This window comes from Podarcis gaigeae, assembly GCF_964106915.1.
Source record: "Podarcis gaigeae genome assembly, chromosome: 17".
In the NCBI taxonomy this organism is placed as follows: domain Eukaryota; kingdom Metazoa; phylum Chordata; class Lepidosauria; order Squamata; family Lacertidae; genus Podarcis; species Podarcis gaigeae.
In genome coordinates this window covers 12,597,085-12,616,111 of record NC_139694.1, presented here as the reverse complement: position 1 = coordinate 12,616,111, position 19,027 = coordinate 12,597,085, and the positions used below count along the sequence as shown (strand labels likewise).

Here is a 19,027-nt window from a genome sequence, read left to right as displayed (position 1 = left end):
ACTTCCACCACATTCAAACCCTTGCTAGTGGAGCAAATCAGTGGTTTGGATCCATGGAAGAGGATTCCCAAATTAAGCTGCCTGAAAAACATTAGCAAACATGATCTAAGGCAGCAGGAAAAACCAAGTATGTTCTTATATCTTAAGAAAGCCCCCCAAAAATACTTGTACTGCAAGGATAACAAAGCAGAACAAAGTATGGCAGAAAAAGCTTTACATGAAAGGATAAGGAAAATTAGATGGGTAAGCAAATATTAATGACAAGGTTTCTTGCCTTCTCCTACAGCAGATTAAATTCAACCATAGTTTATGTTTTTAAAGGGTAGCTGAGCAAAGATCAATAAATTCAGAGTAAGGAAATAAATTTGAGTGTAGGCTGTTGTTTTTAACTACTATTATGGTAAGGCAAAGGAAAAGAACATAAAGAAAAGGAAGAGCCTTTGAGACAAGAAGAAAGACTTGAATAACAAGGTTATGAGCAGAGCAATCATTTGCAAACAAGCATAATGGGAAATAATACTTCCACAAAGCAGTAGAGGCAAAACGCACAAGAATATTGTAATGGTCAGAATTAGAAAAGGGGGTAATCTAGCAATTTGATAGAAGAGACAGATACAAGCAGGCCATGAGGCACAGAGCGGATTCAACCTGAGAAGAAAGCCAGACAGAAAAAGAAAACCCCAAATGTTGAAAAACTGTGTATATCATGTAAAGAACATGTAATAATAAGTAGCAAGGAACAAACGGAACAACCTGAGTTGCTAATATTAAGCCACTATCAGGAAAGTTAATTTGTTCAAACTTACTCAACTAATACATGTTTGTTTTTCAACACTGTTGATTCAAAAATATGGTATTATGGAGCTGAATGGAACCAAAAAGCCACTGAGTGATCCAGTGCCTGCTGTCACAATGCAGGGCCATCTGCTGATCAATCCAAATCACAGGGGCACACGGTCTCATAATCACAGAGCAGACACACTGCATAATGGATGCCAACCAAGCAGAGAGTTTTAGAAGGTTCAGAGAAGTGAATCACACTACATGGTATAAGAGAAGGCAAAAATATGCTCACTGACATTATGAAAAGGAAGGGAACCATTAAGGGAAGGGGATAAGAAGGTTTTGGATACCAGCCTCCAAGACTAATGATGGTTAAGATGATAGCAAGCTGAGAACGGGCTAGGTCCAATTTGTTCAGCCGTCAACAACTTGCAGGTTTTAAAGCAGCAAATTGGGGTAGTGAGTGGAGTTATTTACTGTGGCTGGAATCTAATAGGACAACAATATAACCAGGGCAAATAAAAATTGGCTAAAGCTAAGAGAAGGAAAAGAGAATGGCAAGAAAACCAGAAGCCCCTCTATGCATGTTACTTGGACTGGAAAAAGAAAAGAAAACCCAAACCACTTGGGTTCAAACCTCTAACTTTTCTGAACATAAAAAAATGCATGACTAAATATGTATTGATTGGATCAGTGCAGGGATCAGAAAATGATAGTCATCACAATGCTGCTTTATCAAAGGTTGGGTGCTGTGCATTGTAGCAGGTACATTATGTTTGTAGTATATATGTTCCAACAGCAGACCTAAGTTCCCATGCTTATTCACAAAGATGCTGCCATTATACAGTATTCTTGTCAGTTTCGTCACTGGTTACTGAAGTCTCTCTCCAGAGGGCCTAGAGAAAGATGGCATTCTACAGAAGGAATAGATGAGTATGGATAGTGGGAGAGATAGAATACAATACACTGACAAATTGCCTCTTATTCATACAGGCACAAAAAAGACAGAAAATAATCTGAACAGAACTGTAACAAATTAGCCGTGCCTATCATTAGACAATGAAGACTTCACACCCATCCTTCAAGAACGGAGAACATATCTACAAGTTCATCTGTTATCCTTATGAATATTCCACCTGGAAAAGTTACTGGCACCTCTCTAATGCTGTCCTCACAATGCTATCCTCACAATTACTAGCACCAGCTTTGAACATGCTGTGGAACTAATCCACCCTTTTACCACCCTGGTTCCATGTAGAAAAATCAAAATGTCTTAAAACTTAAGCGATAATTAGTCCATGTGAAGAGGTCTTGAGTGCCTCCCTCAGAGAGTGCCAATAAATGTAGACAACAAAAGTCCTGTTGGATTAAAGGAATATGGTATAGTGCTTAGAGGGCTGTACCTGGATGTGGGGAATTCTGCTTGGCTTTGGATGATTCGTTATAGTTCAGTGGAGCCTACCTCAAAAGATTACAAGGCTAAAACAGGATAACACTTGGAAGAAGGGTAGGATCTAGATGAAATAAACAGCAGGATGCAGGCATACTTCTCATGAAGGATGGATAAGCAATGGGGGTTGTTAAAGCAAGCACTAGTGATACAATGATGGGATGGGACTTGGGTGGGGGGCACAAAGTAGATGAAGAAAGATAAAAAATGGCAAGGATACAGCATAGTGGAGTATTTCAAAATATTCAGGCACTGCTGCAGAGAGTGAGGCAAAGGACATACTCTTACAGAGGATGCAGCTGTCAGTGTGGCTACCAGCCACAATAGCTATGATCTGCCTCTGCTGTTGCCTCTGCCAGCTGCTTGGGATCCAGTGGCGTAGTGTGGGGGGTGCAGGGGGGCCCGGCCGCACCGGGCGCAACATCTGGGGGTTAGGGTTAGGGGGCTCAAATCCACGGGTTAGGAGGAGCAAATCCATGGGTTAGGGGGCACAAATTACTTGCCTTGCCCCGGGTGCTGACAACCCACGCTACGCCACTGTTGGGATCACAAGAGAGAAGCACACGGTTGCAATCACTGGTCCCTGTGAGAACAGGATGCTGGACTAGATGGGCCTTTGGCCTTATGGATATTAAATTAAGCAGATGGGGATGGGTTAGGAGAAAAGGCACTTTTTGAGTGTGTCTGGCAGTGTGCAACAAGGCTGTGCACAGTTTAGCAAGAAGGCTAAAGCTTAGGAAGGCTGCTTATGAAATGTTCCCTAAGAGGTGACTTGGAAAGAGACATTTCAACAACAGGGTTCCTACAGGGCAAAGGGGAAGGCATGTAGCTCAGTGGCAAAGCATCTGCCTTGCATGCAGAAGGCTCCTGATCTATCCATTGCATCTTCCAGTAGGACTGGGAGAGCATCTTTGCCTGGAACTCTGGCAAAGCCACTGCCAGTCAAGTGTAGACAATTCTCTGCCAGATCTACCAATGGTCTGACTCAGTGAATAAGGCAGCTCCTAAGAAACACCACACCACAATCCAAAGGGTCCACGTATGCAGCAATGGGTCAAGGAAAGTTCATACGGACTCAAGGAAAGGAGAACTGCAGAGATACCAAGGCAGCAAAAACAAGAGGTGAGACAGGCATCCGTTTAGCGATTCGAGCGGGGGAGGAATTGCTTATTATGCTCATTCCTCCTACCAGTTGGTAAAGAAACACTTGAAAACAAGCAGCTGCAGGAGGGATGCATTTGCAAGACTGCTTTTGATTCTGTTCCCTTCTCCTTAACGTGCGCTGTCCGTTTCGCCTCTCCTTTGCTTCGGGCACTTTTAAAGGCTGCCCCCCCCCAACCGATATTATTTATAAATTAATGCCAGGGTCAGAATGGTCGTGACTGGAGGGTGGCAGCAGCGGCAGAGACAATCCAACTGCTAGATTATGACACACCGGGGTTGCAACCGGAGAGCCCTTTCCGAGCAGGCGTGGGTGACAGTAGATGATGGGGCTTAGGAGGCTTCTCCCCCCCCCAAAAAAAAAACACCAACCCAAAATCCTTTTCCATTTCGGTTGCATAAGTTTATGCCAACCTACTCCAGAATCTCCAGGAAGAAAAGGAGAAGAAATGAGGGGGTTGAGGGTGTAAAAAATAAAATAAATCTGGATAAATATAAACATGCCAAGGTGTAAACTGGGAAAAGGGGGGGGGGGTGAAGAATTGACGCAAATGGGAAGGGGATGGAAGAGAAGCGCGGGGAGGGCAAGACTAGGAACCTAGAATAAAATAAAATAAAAGGTGGAGGAGCTTCTATTTGCTCTTGATACCGGGGACAGGGGTGTTGTTAAGGACGGGGATGGGGGGTTCCTGCCCTCGCCTGACTCACCTGAGAGGCGGCGCTCCCGCAGCAGCCCATGGCGGGCTCGGGGCTGGGTCTCTGCCGCGGGCTCCCGGCATCCAAGCGCCGCGATTCCCCGGCCGCCCGCCCGGCCCCAGGGCGACGGCGGCGGCAGGGGGAGCGGCGGCAAGGCGGCGGGGAAAGGGCGGAGGAGGGAGCGGGAGAGAAGCGGGGGGGGGGAGCGCTGGGCTGCTGGCTCCTCCGCCGCCTGCCGCCGCCCCGAGGGCTCGCCCGCCCGCTTGTCCGCAGCGGCGCCCCGGAGGATCCTTTCGCCGAGGCGGCTCCTTAGCTCCTCAGCATCCCTCCTCCTCTTCCTCCTTCTCCTCCTCCTCCTCCTCCCGCATCCCGGCGGCAGCGTCGCGCGGCGCTCCTGGGGGCGGGGCTTGGCGCGAGCGAGGAGGGAGGAGGGAGGAGGGAGGAGGGAGGAGAAGCAGCAGCAGCAGCAACACAACAGCAGGCGGCCGCCTTCGCCAGCCAACCAAACCAACCAACCAGGCAAGCAGCCCCGCGACCTAGAAACAGCCTCGGAACTCTCCGCCCAGGGATGCGGGGGAGAGCCGAGCCCAATTGCGAAGAGGCACAAGAGCGCTCACTGCGGGCAACGGGAAGGGCTATACTATAGCGCCGCAATGGAACGTTATGAAGAGCGGGCGGATGGCGAGTGCGGCGGGGGTGTCCCGTCCGCTAAACGTGCCCGGCTCACTTCCGGCGTATCATTATTGCTTGCTTTCTCTTTTTCTCTCTCCCTTTCTTCTGTTTCGCTTGACGCACCTCCTGCTTTTTTCTGTTTCCTTTTTGCAGGAGGGGGAAAGAGTGGAGCGAAGTATTTAGCAGCGCGCTGGCTCGGGACAACAACGGTTGTTGTTGTTGCTGCTGCTGCTTTAATCTCCTGCCTGCGTGACCTTGGGAAAGCGCCTTGCACTCCTTTTTTCTGTGTTATTCATAGGAATATCATTTCCCTATACCCTTCGGTTGCGTGGTGACCTTTGCGTCTCTCCTATGGCGGACGGGTTGGGAAAGGAGCAGGGGAGCGAGAGGGAAACCGGGGTGGGTGGACGCAGAGGCACAGCTCGTCAGAACCCAGTGATTTTTATGGGGGGGGGGGTAGGGAAGTCAAGTTGCTCATTTTTAATTCGAAAGGCAGCGATCGTGGTTTTAAAGCTAAAAACACAGTGGGCAAGGATCGTGGTTATTTTAAGTCAACGGAGAGCAATCGTGGTATTAAAGCTGTAACTGATCGGCTATTCTTTTGTGGGGCGGGGGGAGGAACAGGGGTGTTCTCGTCACAATTATTGCCAAGAAAGCTTTAAGTTTATTCCAAACTCAAAGAGCAGAGAGTTTGCACCTTCGGAGAGGTTTAAAATGAATGCACACCATGCATTTAAAGCACATTGCTTCCCCTCCCCCCTCACATGAATCCTGAAAACTCTCATTTACCCTTCACCGAGTGACAGTTCCCAGCTGCCTTAACAAACTATACTTCCTAGGGTTCCGTGGGGAGGGTGTCATGTATGGTGTATACACTTACTGGTTTTACATGTTTAAATTGTCACTGTTTCGGTGCATGTGTGCACGCATGAAGCAGCTTTGTGGATTTCTCAGCAAATATCCAGATCACCACTCTCCACCTGCTGAAAAATCTTAGAAAAAGTGGATTGCATTTACAATGAGAAACAATTTGGGCACATTCAATATTTTACAAGACCACAAGCCTATTGTGAGGGTCAACCCATGTTGACTCCAAAGCATGAAAACGGGTAATGAGAAATCTTCTCTGTATAACATTTCCCTCTACAGGGTGTCAAACATGAGGAAAAGCAATTCTGAAATTACAGATGCTCAGATCTTCACCTGCATTATCCTTGCCTTTCTACATGAATCCCAAAGCCATGCTTTCGTTGATTAAGTAGTATGTAACTCTCACTAAATAAATACAGCACGAGAATTCTTATCAAACACAGATTTAAAATCTGAACTAGAGAAAACTTCCAAAGTACCCACCATCCACTACCCTTCCCCTTAAAGCTCTGTTTGACTGAGCAGTGGCAGCACGTGATAGGCATTGTTTCAAAATAGATTAAGGGTGGGGGAAAGCCCCACTGAACACAGTGAGACTTCCTTCTGAGCAAATATGTATAAGATTCCTCTGCAAGTGAGAGGCATTATAGTCAAGATTAGACTGTATGAGAATAAGCCATTTGGGCACTTCTACACAACAAGCTTAGGACATCCCTACACATGTCAACTCAGAAGGAAGTCTCGTTGAATTCACTGGGACTTATTCTCAAGTAAGTGGACACGGAACAGCAGCCTCAATAATCATTTGCTCTGCCTAATGAATCCTATAAAATTGTATTGTGAGAAAAGCTAGGGAGCATTAACAGAATTCTCAGCACTCACACCAAACGGCAGTTCCCAGTATCCTTTAAGGAAAGCCATGAGAGTAAATACGTTATATAAATGACACTACATTTATAGTGCAGAAAGAAGTATGAGATCATCCACAATGTAATATATAATTATCACTCTTTTTTATTACTGTAAGCCACCAAGCCATAAACAACTCAGAAACTGACAAATGTCTCCTTAACGTCCAACACCCTTCTGAAAAAGGCATTTACTGTATATTTAGCATCCAGTAATATGCAGATTTATATAGATCTGTTGATTGCCTTGTAGCTGATTAATTGATCAACTAATTAAAACATTATTTAATTGATTGACAGCTCTAGTAAATAGTCTTCTTGTGACAGACACCTTAGAAATTGACTCTAAATTGGTAGAATCCTATAAAAATGCAGCTCATGATAAACCTCTCTCAGGGATCCTGCATTCTCTGAGCCTGTCGCCAAGCAAAGCAGTCTGTAGGGCATCATGAGGGAATCCTAGACATGTTTACTAAGCAGTATGACTTAACTTGTTGGAACTCGTTAAATCCTTTCTTTTGGTGCAGGCTGGTGAGCAATATCTTGCCTCTGTCTGCTCTGGCAGGATCTATACACAGGAAAAAACCCATTATAAATAAGTCATAAATTAAATTGTTATAACAAAAGAGGGGGAAAACTATGTAAAATCGCATAGACAAAGTTTTGTACTCTACAGCACCATCTGGTGTCGCATGTTTATAACATAGTTATACCATTGTAACATGGCTAATGTAGCTGAGTCATCTGTCTTTGACAACACTCGTTTTACCTGGTTCTTAACCATCACACTCTTGTCTTCTTCAATAGCACTGTGGAGGAAGAACACAGGGTTCTCTCTTTATTTCTATGCTGTATCCTTACATTTTGTATACGTACAGTGTATTAATAGAAATAAAGAAACAACAGAAGCAAACAACTGAAGGCTGGAACTGGAATACTAATGAGGCAGGCACTACTACTTAAGAATCAATGTCGTGTGAGAGGTTAGAGTGCCAGACTAGGAACCCTTTGAGGCCAGGGTTCAAATTTTCAGCTTATTGGATGACTTTTGGCCAGCCACTGTCCTTCAGCCCAGCCTATCGGGCAGGATTATTGTGAAGATCAGATGGAGAGGAGAGAACCACATATACCACCCTGAGTGACTTGAAGGAAACGTGGTGTGTAATAGTAATGGTAAAGTTAAAGGGACCCCTGACCATTAAGTCCAGTTGCGGACGACTCTGGGGTTGTGGCACTCATCTCGCTTTATTGGTTGAGGGAGCCGGCGTACAGCTTCCGGGTCATGTGGCCAGCATGACTAAGCTGCTTCTGGAGAACCAGAACAACACATGGAAACGTCGTTTACCTTCCTGCCAGAGTGGTACCTATTTATCTACTTGCACTTTGACATGCCTTCGAACTGCTAGGTTGGCAGGAGCAGGGACCAAGCAATGGACCGATCGGCAAGGACCCTAGGCTCTGCGGTTTAGACCACAGCGCCACCTGCGTCCCCAAAATGTGATAATAAACTTAATGAAATAAAGACCTCAGTAGGGTTCTGGACAGCACCGAAGCAGCACCCTCTTTCTCTCAGAATTCCTGCAGGTTCTCTGAAGCACCTGATCCCACCCCGATAGCCGCTTCTTGCTGCTGGTTAGCTCAGGAGATATTCCATGGCCTGTGAGTTCACAGTCTGAATACAAGACAAGTCGTTAACCTGGCTCAGTGGCAGGATAACTCAGTCAAACTTACCCAAAACGCACTATCAGAATGAGAAGACAAGACTTGTATTATTATAGCCATTCTATTAATACAGACCAATCGGAAGCGCAGAGAAGCCAGATGACAGGATGATAGAATCATTTTGCAGTCATCCTAAATAGAACAGATTTGCATGTGAGGAATGAATCATGATGGGAGAAGAATTCTTAGATGCTAATAGCAAGTGTCTTCACCTCTTTGGAATTAGCCCTGACACCTTTTCAGGAGATACAGTGCTTCTCCTCCTCTTAAAACGTAGGTGCTCATAACGCTGTCAACAGAAGGTATGCAACTGAAGTGTCTTGCCATCTGTGTGATGCTAATACACTGGTAGCACAAATATTGCTATTATGGCGTGGTTAAGTAGTGATATTATTTTGCTAAAATTAGGTCGTTGCCATTCGCTTTCACTTACCCTAATCTGATCTGCCTAAAGATCAGTGGTTTTATCCTTTCCCATTGGTTTTCGCTTGCCACTAAATAACTGGTTAGGTTTCACCGGGTGCAGAGATGATGTGCCAACAAGCCAGAGAGACCCAACTCTGAAATGATATAAAGTACCTTTCATGTTTGATAAGCTTTGTATATGTGGGCAGGAGAAAGGATCTCACCCTCCTACTGTGCTCTCAACAACTTCCCAACTATTTTTATTCAAGAAAGCAGAATATGGTGAACCGGGCAGAGGAGTCAGGCAGCAAAGTCCTCATATATTTTGTGCTATATCTTGAATAATAGTGTGAAGATGGGCACCAACTTATTTATTAAAGTATCTAATGCAAATGGTGTGGTATTAAACAGATAATCAACCTATAAAGGTAAAGGTACCCCTGACCGTTAGGCCCAGTCATGAACGACTCTGGGGTTGCACGCTCATCTCGCTTTATAGGCCGAGGGAGCCGGCGTACAGCTTCCGGGTCATGTGGCCAGCATGACTAAGCCGCTTCTGGTGAGCCAAAACAGCACACGGAAACACCGTTTACCTTCCCGCCAGAGCACTACCTATTTATCTACCTGCACTTGATTTGAGCCTGTTCCATCAATGCCATCCTTGTTCTTCTGGCTGGTGTAGAAACCTCCCCCCTTGTGATAATATAGAACAATATTTTAATGGCCCTTCATGAAGGAAGGACAGTATACAAATCCAAAAAATAAAATAAAATAAAAAGTCTTGTGTTTAAATTTAGGTTTTTAAGCTGAGGTTTAGTTTGCTTAGTTCTGACTTTGTGTAAGAGCTGAGCTGTAATAGGGAGCAGTATGTGGTAAGTCAGGACCAGAGTTTTTTTTTCTAGGAGTATTTTTACTGTAACAACTTCATGGTGAATACCGGCACCATTTCTCTCTTTTTTTCCAAAAAAACGGAAGAAGCACTGGCCAATACCCAGGAGCCACAGGTAAACCAGTAGTCAGGGACAAAGAGCAAGTGAAAACTAAAGACCCAAGCAGAAAGCAGGCACAAGGAGCAATCAAATAACAATTGAAGGATACAAGGGGCACAGGTGGTGCTGTGGTCTAAACCAATGAGCCTCTTGGGCTTGTCGATCAGAAGGTCGGATGTTCAAATCCCCACGATGGGGTGAGCTCCTGTTGCTCTGTCCCAGCTCCTGCCAACCTAGCACCTCAAAAGCACACCAGTGCAAGTAGATAAATAGGTACCACTGTGCGGGATGGTAAACGGCGTTTCCATGTGCTCTGGTTTCCGTCACAGTGTCCCAATGCACCTAAGACCAGTGGGTGAGGCATTCCAGGAAGCAGAGCCTAGTTCACTAGCTGGCCAGGTGGGGAAGGACGCATGTGATTCCTCAGCTGGGGCACCTGCCTCATCAAGTGCAGAAGCTGCAGTCAACAGACACAGTAGAAGAATGCAGCAGAGCTGAGGCATTGTGTCTATTCAACTGCCCATGTAGAGGGACCTCACCTGGGATTCTCCTCAGACCTTCATGGGTTTCTACTTCGAGATTGACTCTGGTCTGTATCCTGACTGCTGAACTCCCATATTGATGACTGCGTTTCCTGATCTTTGAACTTGGCTTGTATGGATTGGCTTTTGGACTTGGAACTTTGCCTTGGCACGCTGTCTGCCAGGTAGGCCAGGGGATCAGGACACTTGAAAAGATAAAATACAACAAATAAAGCCTATTTAAAAATGGGTGTGTGTGTAAAACTATGAACAATACAATTACATAAAAAGCATGTTCAGTAAAATATTAATAAGGACAAGTCCTATCCACCCTGCTAAAAGATGAGCACAGCCATAGGAGGCAATAGTAATAACTTTATATTGTGCCCATCTGACTGGGTTGCCCAGCCACTCTTGGCTGCCTTCCGATGTCTTTATTGCCAAAGGTCTTGGTAAACAAAGAAGCCTTCACCTGGTGCCTAAAGACGGACAAGAATGGCACCAGGCATGTCTCCCACCACACCATAAAGGTGTGTTCTCATGTGGCCACCCTCTGCACCTGTCTTGGGTGGGACTCCTGGAGAAGGGCCTCTGATGAAGACCACAAGGTCTGGGAGAAATAACCTCCATGTTCAATTGTGTGGTCATTTCAGTGCTAAGCCTGAACCCCTGCCAACGTGCCAACTACCCAAAGCTTCTCCACATGTCTCCATGCGGAGTGTGAGGCTCAAAACTAAGCTATGTCCCTTAGGGACACTTATGTGGAAGGAAATCCAACTGAACAGAGTACAAGATGCTCTCCATGTCACACATGAGGGGCAGGACTTGGGAAGTCAACACACCTCCTCTGGCTCTTAGAACAATTTCCCTGCCCCTTAGCAGGTCCTGATAAGATGCTTCTCTCTGTTACTTGTCTCCTTCTACTTCCACAGCGTTCCCGTTTCATCAATTTGCGCTTCACTTAGCCCCTCCAAAGGCCTCAGCTAGCAGGAGAGAGACACATCTTTATATGTAGTTTATTTGGAACAGGCCACTAAACATTTGTCACTGCCTATCATCCTGACATATTGAATCTAAGGCACCAGAAACTATATACATATACATAAACACACACACATCTTCCTCAGAGCAGCTCCTTGTGAAAGTCAAACTCATGCCAGATAGTGACAGGATAGCTGCCTTATTTTAATTTATTTGCTGTTGCTTAATTTACTTGGCTTGCATGCACAGCCAGGAAAACGCCATTTGTTTCGGCGAGGTGAAGAAAAGTTCCGTGCGACCCAAATGAGCTGCTGAAACCGGAACACAATCTTTCTTGCGTAGACAGTATCATCATAATACATTATTAGCCATTGTGATCTTCTATCATTCCACTCTGGGAGAATTATGGCTGTGGCACTGAGAATGTAAGGCTACAGGCTGAGCACTGCTTGCTACAAATCTCTCGCAAAGCTCTTGTAATAAATCTCCAAGAGAAAAGTCATTTAAAGAAAGGAGCGGGGGGGGGGGGATGACACTAAGGGGAGCTGTCATTTGTTTTCTTAGGGAAGAGGGGACAAGCAGCTGTGAAGGGACACGACGTACTCTTAACGTCGCAGAAGGTGGCAGCATTCATCACAGCAAAAGCAACGTTCTCGGTGGAGGGCAAGCATGGAGGGGAAGCAATATCCAGCCCCCTTGCCCACAGACCTATGAAATAAATGGCTCTTCTTGATGAAATCATTTCTCTTCCTTTTATTAGCTACACAGGAGACCACGAGTGATTTGGCCATTTCCGACGCTGAGAACCTGTGTGCGCACACCTTGATGGAATTCACCCCGCAAAGAATCATCCGCCGTTGCCTCGTTGGCATGCCTGCTCACCAAAAACGATAGCAGTGGCTTTTGTGGGGTTAAAACAGAATTACGTCGGAAGAAGAAGAAGAAGAGGAGGAGGAGGAGGAGGAGGAGGAGGAGTTTGGATTTGATATCCCGCTTTATCACTACCCTAAGGAGTCTCAAAGTGGCTAACAATCTCCTTTCCCTTCCTCCCCCACAACAAAGACTCTGTGAGGTGAGTGGGGCTGAGAGACTTCAAAGAAGTGTGACTGGCCCAAGGTCACCCAGCAGCTGCATGTGGAGGAGCGGGGAAGCAAACCTGGTTCACCAGATTACGAGTCTACCACTCTTAACCACTACACCACACTGTCTCTCATAGGTTTGGAAGCCTATAAGAGATTCCTCAACAAAAAGGTAAGTAATTATACTCGAGCCACATCCTACACAAAGCTGTCAGAACAGTATTATTTACCTGAACTTAAGAAGAGCTCTGCTGGATCAGCCCAAAGGCCTGCATTCTGTTCTCACTGTGAGCAAGCAGATACCTATGGGAAGTCCACCGGTACCATAACCTGCTCCCTGTTCTGCCAGCTGGAATTGAGGCAGACTGCCTCGGATGCTGAAGGTCAGAGGGAGCCTTCTGAAGTCCTACCCTCCCATTTTATTTATTTTTATTTATTTATTAAATTTGTAGACCACCCTTCATCCTAAGATCTCAGGGTGGTGGTACCTATGAAGTAGACATGAATGCCCTTCAACAGGCTGAAGCCCACATAACTGATAAGCTGCTCAGCAGGAACACCTAATCCCAAAGCCAGTAATTCCTAAACAGTGTGTTGGGATGTACGAGTACTGTTAGAGTGTCTCAGGAATTAAAGGCCACAGATGAAAGGTGCAAGTTTCTCACTGCATGTCAGCATGGTTCATTACCCTGGAAGGAGAAGCCCCATCAGGAAGAAAGCATCTGGAGAGAGAGAGAGTTTTGGGGAGGCTGCATGGGTGAAGTTCGGCACCCTCTTGATCCAGCCCGTATTGTGCTGGTGCCATTTAGCCTCTTTATCCCCTGCCCTATCGAAATGTGCAGTGAGATGATTCTGACACACAGGTCTATCACCTGTCACATCTGCTTTGCCCCTTACAAGCACAAGATAAATTGTTCCTGAAAGGCCAGAGCTTTCCTGTATCCCTTCCCCCCTTCGCCTCAAGGAGCTTAAGTCCTGATCGTTTTGTGAACATGCCCTCCCTGCTGCCCTGCTCTATCAATTCTTGCTTATCCGGAGACTGTATTAGATATCAGTTCAAGGGACGTGAGTAAACACAGCTGCCTGCTTGCTGCTCGCATGGTCCACTCAGCCTCGGTTGGTGCTGTGGTCTAAACCTCTAAGCCTCTTGGGCTTGCTGATTGGAAGGTCAGCGGTTTGAATCTGCACGACGGGGTGAGCTCCAGTTGCTCTCTCCCAGCTCTTGCCAACCTAGCAGTTTGAAAGCACACCAGTGCAAGTAGATAAATAGGTACCGCTCTGTCGGGAAGCTAAACGGCGTTTCCGTGCGCTGCTCTGGTTCACCAGAAGTGGCTTACTCATGCTGACCACATGACCCAAAAGCTGTACGCTGGCTCCCTCGGCCAATGAAGTGAGATGAGCACCGCAACCCCAGAGTCGGTCACAACTGGACCTAATGGTCAGGGGTCCCTTTACCTTTACCCCACCCAGATATCTTCTCCAGTCCTGTCTGTAGCATTCAACGAAATGTCCAACAAAGTACAGGCATAACATCTTTGAGATAAATCACTTTATAACAGTCAAGCTGTCGGGAAGTCCATGAGGATAATGCTTTGTCTTAGGACTTTTGCCCATATTCCTGGTATACTTATATCGGGCACTGTGTCAGCTGAACAAGGGAGAGAAACAGTTCATCTGCATTTCCGGTGCTGGGAAGCAAAGATCAATGACTCCTTCCAAAAAAAGTACCTTAGAAAGAGGCGTCATGCCAGCTTCTAACGCCACATGTGGTATTATTGGACTCCACCTTTAAATTTGCAGATGACACCAAACTAGGGCTTGTGGAGGGAATATCCTCTTCCTGTTCAGTTATGGAGAGAAAGAATATTATGTTCAGAAGTGGCTGGTTGTTCCTAGATCACAGGAATATTTTTTTGGAAGGGGTTCAGCCTCCAACAGCACTCACAGATGGGGAAAGTAGACCACGCACACATTCAGCAAAAATAGGCCACGAGAGTATTTGGGGCATAGCCTCCAGGATTTGTTTATTATGTCCATGATGGAGTGAACAACTTGTGAAGCTGTTGTTGAGTTACTCTTCAGCCCTAGGGTGATTTCTGAGACTAGCATCTGCCTCTTGACAACACATTGCTAGGACACATAAAGGCAACATGGAGGCCCCCCGTGCAAGTCATCAGGCTTCTTAGACTGTGGACATGTTGCCATTTTCTTAGGCTTTGCGGGTGGCGCTGTGGGTTAAACCACAGAGCCTAGGGCTTGCCAATCAGAAGGTCGGCGGTTCAAATCCCCGCGACGGGGTGAGCTCCGGTTGCCTGGTCCCAGCTCCTGCCAACCTAGCAGTTCGAAAGCACGTCAAAGTGCAAGTAGATAAATAGGTACTGCTCCAGCGGGAAGGTAAACGGCATTTCCGTGTGCTGCTCTGGTTCTCCGGAAGTGGCTTAGTCATGCTGGCCACATGACCCGGAAGCTGTACGCCGGCTCCCTCGGACAGTAAAGTGAGATGACTGCCGCAACCCCAGAGTCAGCCACGACTGGACCTAATGGTCAGGGGTCCCTTTACCTTTACACATGACTGTAGCCACAATCCATCGCATCCTGTCACTTTTTGAGAAGTACTGCCAATAAATTTTCCCTCAAACCAGCTTCCATCCAATTTGAAAACATCAGCTGCAGTTAAGCCAGTGTTTCCCAAACTCGGGTCCCCCACTGTTGTTAGACTACAACTCCCATCATCCCTAGCTAGCAGGACCAGTGGTCAGGGATGATGGGAGTTGTAGTCCAACAGCAGCTGGGAATCATCTAGTCCAGTGTTGGCCAAACTAGGGTCTCCAACTGTTTTGGGACTACAATTCCCATCATCCCTTACCACTGGTCCTGTTAGCTAGGAATGATGGGAGTTGTAGTCCAAAAACAGCTGGAGACCCAAGTTTGGCCAACAGTGATCTAGTCCAATGCAGGAATCTTTCACCCGATGTGGGGCTCAAACCCACGGCTCTGAGATTTAAGAGTCTCATGCTCTACTGAGTGCCCAGATGAGAAGTAGAGCTGAAGGTCTTGCAGGTGGGGATGACAAATCAAGTTATTCATACTGGGTGACGACATCCTTGTTCTCTCTCTGCTGTGTACAGCAAAGTAATAATGTGAGTTGAAATGTAGCAGGTGGGGGGGGGGGAGAGAGAATGACCTCACTGTGTTTCAAGTCACTAATGTGTACATAGCCTCCACCCCCAAATAGTAGAGAGAGAGAGAAATATATGTGTGTAAAAAACAAGAGGTTATGTGCCTGTCACTTCCAGTTGAGAGGGGGCACTGAAGAACCATTGCCCAAGCAGGAGGCTCTGATTCCTGGAAGATTATCTCACTTGCTCCCTAGCCCCCTGGTCTTGACAATTTATTAAAGTGCCAGTGAAGTCATCCTAGCTGAGCACTAGATGAAAAGGACATCATCTGCAGCCAATGGCAATTTATGCCTGCCTCTCTTTTGGCTCCCACACCGGTGCTGCGAACGTATTTAGTATTGTCTTGTGCGCATTTCGAAGACTCCCAGGGGGGGAACGAGCGCTAAGGTGGAGAGGCCACAGCTGTGCCTGCCGTTATAGGGAGACGGAGACTATTGTGCCACTTGGAGATCTTTCTCGAAACCAAAAATGCCGAGGTTAAAATGATTTGTTTCTGCAATCATGCCTTTGGCAGAATTCCAAGCGGAGAGTGGCTGGGAGCGCGAAGCCGTTCCTTTCATTTGGCTAAGAGCTTCTGTGGATTGATGGCCTGCGGAGCAGCGTTGACGTAGGAGACCATTTAAACATAAATAAGGAGTTTTTGGGGGGCTTTTTGTGTGTGCAGTGATATCTAGTGCACCGATATCAAATGGGCTGGTGGCTTTAAAAGATTATAACATGGCACACAGCCCAGACATCGTGGAAAGATGCAGAAAGGGTGTGCGAGAAAGAGAGTTGTAGAAACTGTTAAGTTTTGTCGGGTTGGAATGTACTTGAATATATAAGCAGGGGAGCCAACCCGCTAGATTGGGGTTTCCCAAACTTGGGTCTCCAGTGGTTTTTGGACTACAACTCCCATCATCCATGGCTAGCAGGACCAGTAGTAAGGAATGATAGGAAATGTAGTCCAAAAACAGCTGGAGACCCAAGTTTGGGAAACCCTGATCTAGATGTTGTTGGACTCCAAGTATTTACGGGACCGCCTCTCCTGGTATGCCCCGCAGAGGACCTTAAGGTCCATGAATAAAAAAATAGTTTAAAGGTGCCGGGCCCTAAGGAAGTCAGACTATCCTCCACCAGGGCCAGGGCCTTTTCTGTGATGGCTCCGACCTGGTGGAATGCTCTGTCCCAGGAGACTAGGGTCTTTCAGGATTTAACCTCCTTCTGTTGGACCTGTAAGACAGAGCTATTCTGCCTGACCTTTAATTTGAATTCAGCCTGATCTTTTATTTCCCTTCTCTCCCCCCCTCCCCCTTTATGAAGATTACCCTCTCTGAGACCCCACAGCAAATTCTCCCCTGGCCTCCTCACTGGCCCGAGTAGGACTAATCCAGCCAGCTAGCCCTGGTGACTATCTAATGCTTATTAGATGGATTTTCCCCAAATTGATTTCCGAACTTTGAATTTTATTGTTATTCATGTTTTTATACTGTATTTTATGCTGCTTCTACAATTAAGTATTTTAAATTTGTTGTTAGCCGCCCTGAGCCCGGTTTTCTGAACCGGGAAGGGCGGGGTATAAATAAATTAATAATCATCATCATCATCATCTCTTTACCATTGGCCATTCTAGCCGGTGCTGATGGAGTCCAGGAGACTCCACCCTAGGAGACTAGGGTTCAAATCATCCAGACAGCCATGGAGCTCTGGGACCAGTCACTACTTGTTGTCAGGATAACCTGAAGCAGAGGATAAAATGCGAAGGAGGAGAATTATGCATAATATCTTGAGCTCCTTGAGGGAAAGGTGGGATATAAATGTGAGAAATAAATTAAATCAATCAATAAATCTGAGAACAATCATCCACCTGGCTCACTACTGTCTACACTGACTTCAAGCTGCTCTTCAGTATTCTGGACAGGATCCCCTCACCTCATCATGAGATACAGTGGTACCCCAGATTACATACGCTTCAGGTTACAGACTCCGCTAACCCAGAAATAGTGCTTCAGGTTAAGAACTTTGCTTCAGGATGAGGACAGAAATCGTGCTCCGGCAGGCGGCAGCAGTGGCCCCATTAGCTAAAGTGGTGCTTCAGGTTAAGAACAGTTTCAGGTTAAGTACGGACCTCCGGAACGAATTAAGTACTTAACCTGAGGTACCACTGTACTAGGAACTGACCTTCAGACTTTTTGTTTGTGAAACATCCACTTTATCACTGATGTATTGCCCTTCCCCACAGATCATACCCACACCATGCATTCAAAACACACGGCCTCCCTCAAAGAATCCTAGACACTGTAGTTTGCTATGGCTGCTGAAAACTGAAGCTCCATGAGGGGTGAGCTAAGGTTCCCAGGATTCTTTGGGGGACAAACCATGTCCTTTAAATGTACCGTATTTTCCCATGTATAAGACAAGGTTTTCTTATTATTTAAAAATGCTAAAAATTGTGGGTCATCTTATACATGGATAGTGCAGAGGTCGGATGGGCAATTGGTGGCTGCCATGAGCAGAAGATTGGGTGGGTGATTGGCGGCTGTGGCAGGGTCTGCTGTCGATTGGCTGTTGCGGCAATTGGCAATTGGGCGGGTGATTGGCAGCTGCTGGCAACCCCCCCCCCCAAAAAGCTCAACAAGTCTGAGCATTCCCCCCCCCAAAGCTTATCTATCTGGGCAATCTCCCTCCATTTTCTCAAAAAATAAAATAAAAGATGTATTATACACGGGGGAGTGTTATCCATGGAAAAATACGGTATGCTGTGGCTGTGATCCTGAGGGTACGTATATAATATAAGGTATTTTAAAGAACACAGGCTATATAATAAGCACATCCTGAGTGCACAGCTGGGGGTGGGGTGGAACAGTGTGCCACAGGCCTTTGAAACTTGTTTTCTGTGGTTTGTAAAAAGAAAGAATAATTTTGCTTTCAGGGAACTCTCTCACTACTTAGTATTACTCCTCCCCCTTCATCGACAGCGTGTGTATTAAAAAGTGTGCCAACTTTTGGCTCCAGGCAATTTTGTCTCCTATTAAAAAAAAAAAAAGGAAAAGGAGGGAAAGTAGCCATATACGTACACAACATAGCAGCTGTTCTCCCAAAAAGAAAGGATAATTAGACACAGCTCAGATCAAAACTCAGCCAATAATGCCGTCAGCTATAACTGTTCTGCTGCTCTAGATTGCGGCTTTGATAACTCTATCCACATCCAGGTATTTCCCCTCTAGGTGCTGTAGGTAGCTGTGGAGGAAACCAAGGAGGAGATAGCAAAGGAAGAGTGGAAGGTTTGCTAGGAGTCAATAAACACAGAACTACACCATTCTGGAATTCCTCTCCCTACATGAATCTACCTGAGCCCTTAGATGTTCATGTGAGGCTCTTCTCCAGCACATAACTGTCAACTTACAGATTTGAAAATAAGGGACCGGCAGCCTTGAAAATAAGGGACTAGCAGCCAAAATAAGGGATTTTAGTCAACCAGCTGAAATATGAAGTTAAAAGGGACCAGATAATTTTGGAGAGCAGCGCTGGTTTTTAGCCCTTTGTTTCCAGAGGTTGCTGCTCAAGACACCAGCCGATGAAACACTGCAATTAAATAACTACAAGCAGCAACCACTTTTCGTGCAAAACGA

General features: G+C 46.2%; 1 protein-coding gene and 1 long non-coding RNA gene across 7 annotated transcripts in view; both read right to left on the bottom strand.

Moving 5' to 3' along the window:
- Nucleotides 1-4,499, bottom strand: part of SLC44A1 (solute carrier family 44 member 1) — an 82,571-nt gene extending 78,072 nt beyond the window's left edge. For both annotated transcript variants that reach the window (XM_083718897.1, XM_083718896.1), the window contains exon 1: nt 4,103-4,499. In XM_083718897.1, the coding sequence (XP_083575023.1) occupies nt 4,103-4,132 (30 nt within the window). In that variant the 5' untranslated portion in view covers nt 4,133-4,499. The remainder of the gene's footprint in view (nt 1-4,102) is intronic.
- Nucleotides 4,500-7,018: 2,519 nt separating this feature from the next.
- On the bottom strand, nt 7,019-17,722 carry LOC310835269. 5 transcript variants are annotated; one of them, XR_014559479.1, is made up of 6 exons: nt 17,558-17,722; nt 17,014-17,134; nt 8,696-8,822; nt 8,066-8,394; nt 7,254-7,349; nt 7,019-7,108 (listed from the first exon to the last, which is right to left on the bottom strand). It is a non-coding gene; the product is annotated as an uncharacterized lncRNA (long non-coding RNA). The 5 variants fall into 5 exon arrangements; XR_014559480.1 differs by lacking the exon at nt 7,019-7,108 and adding an exon at nt 13,704-14,077 and having other exon boundaries at nt 7,120-7,349; XR_014559481.1 differs by lacking the exon at nt 7,019-7,108 and having other exon boundaries at nt 7,120-7,349.
- Between the last annotated feature and the right edge of the window lie 1,305 nt (nt 17,723-19,027).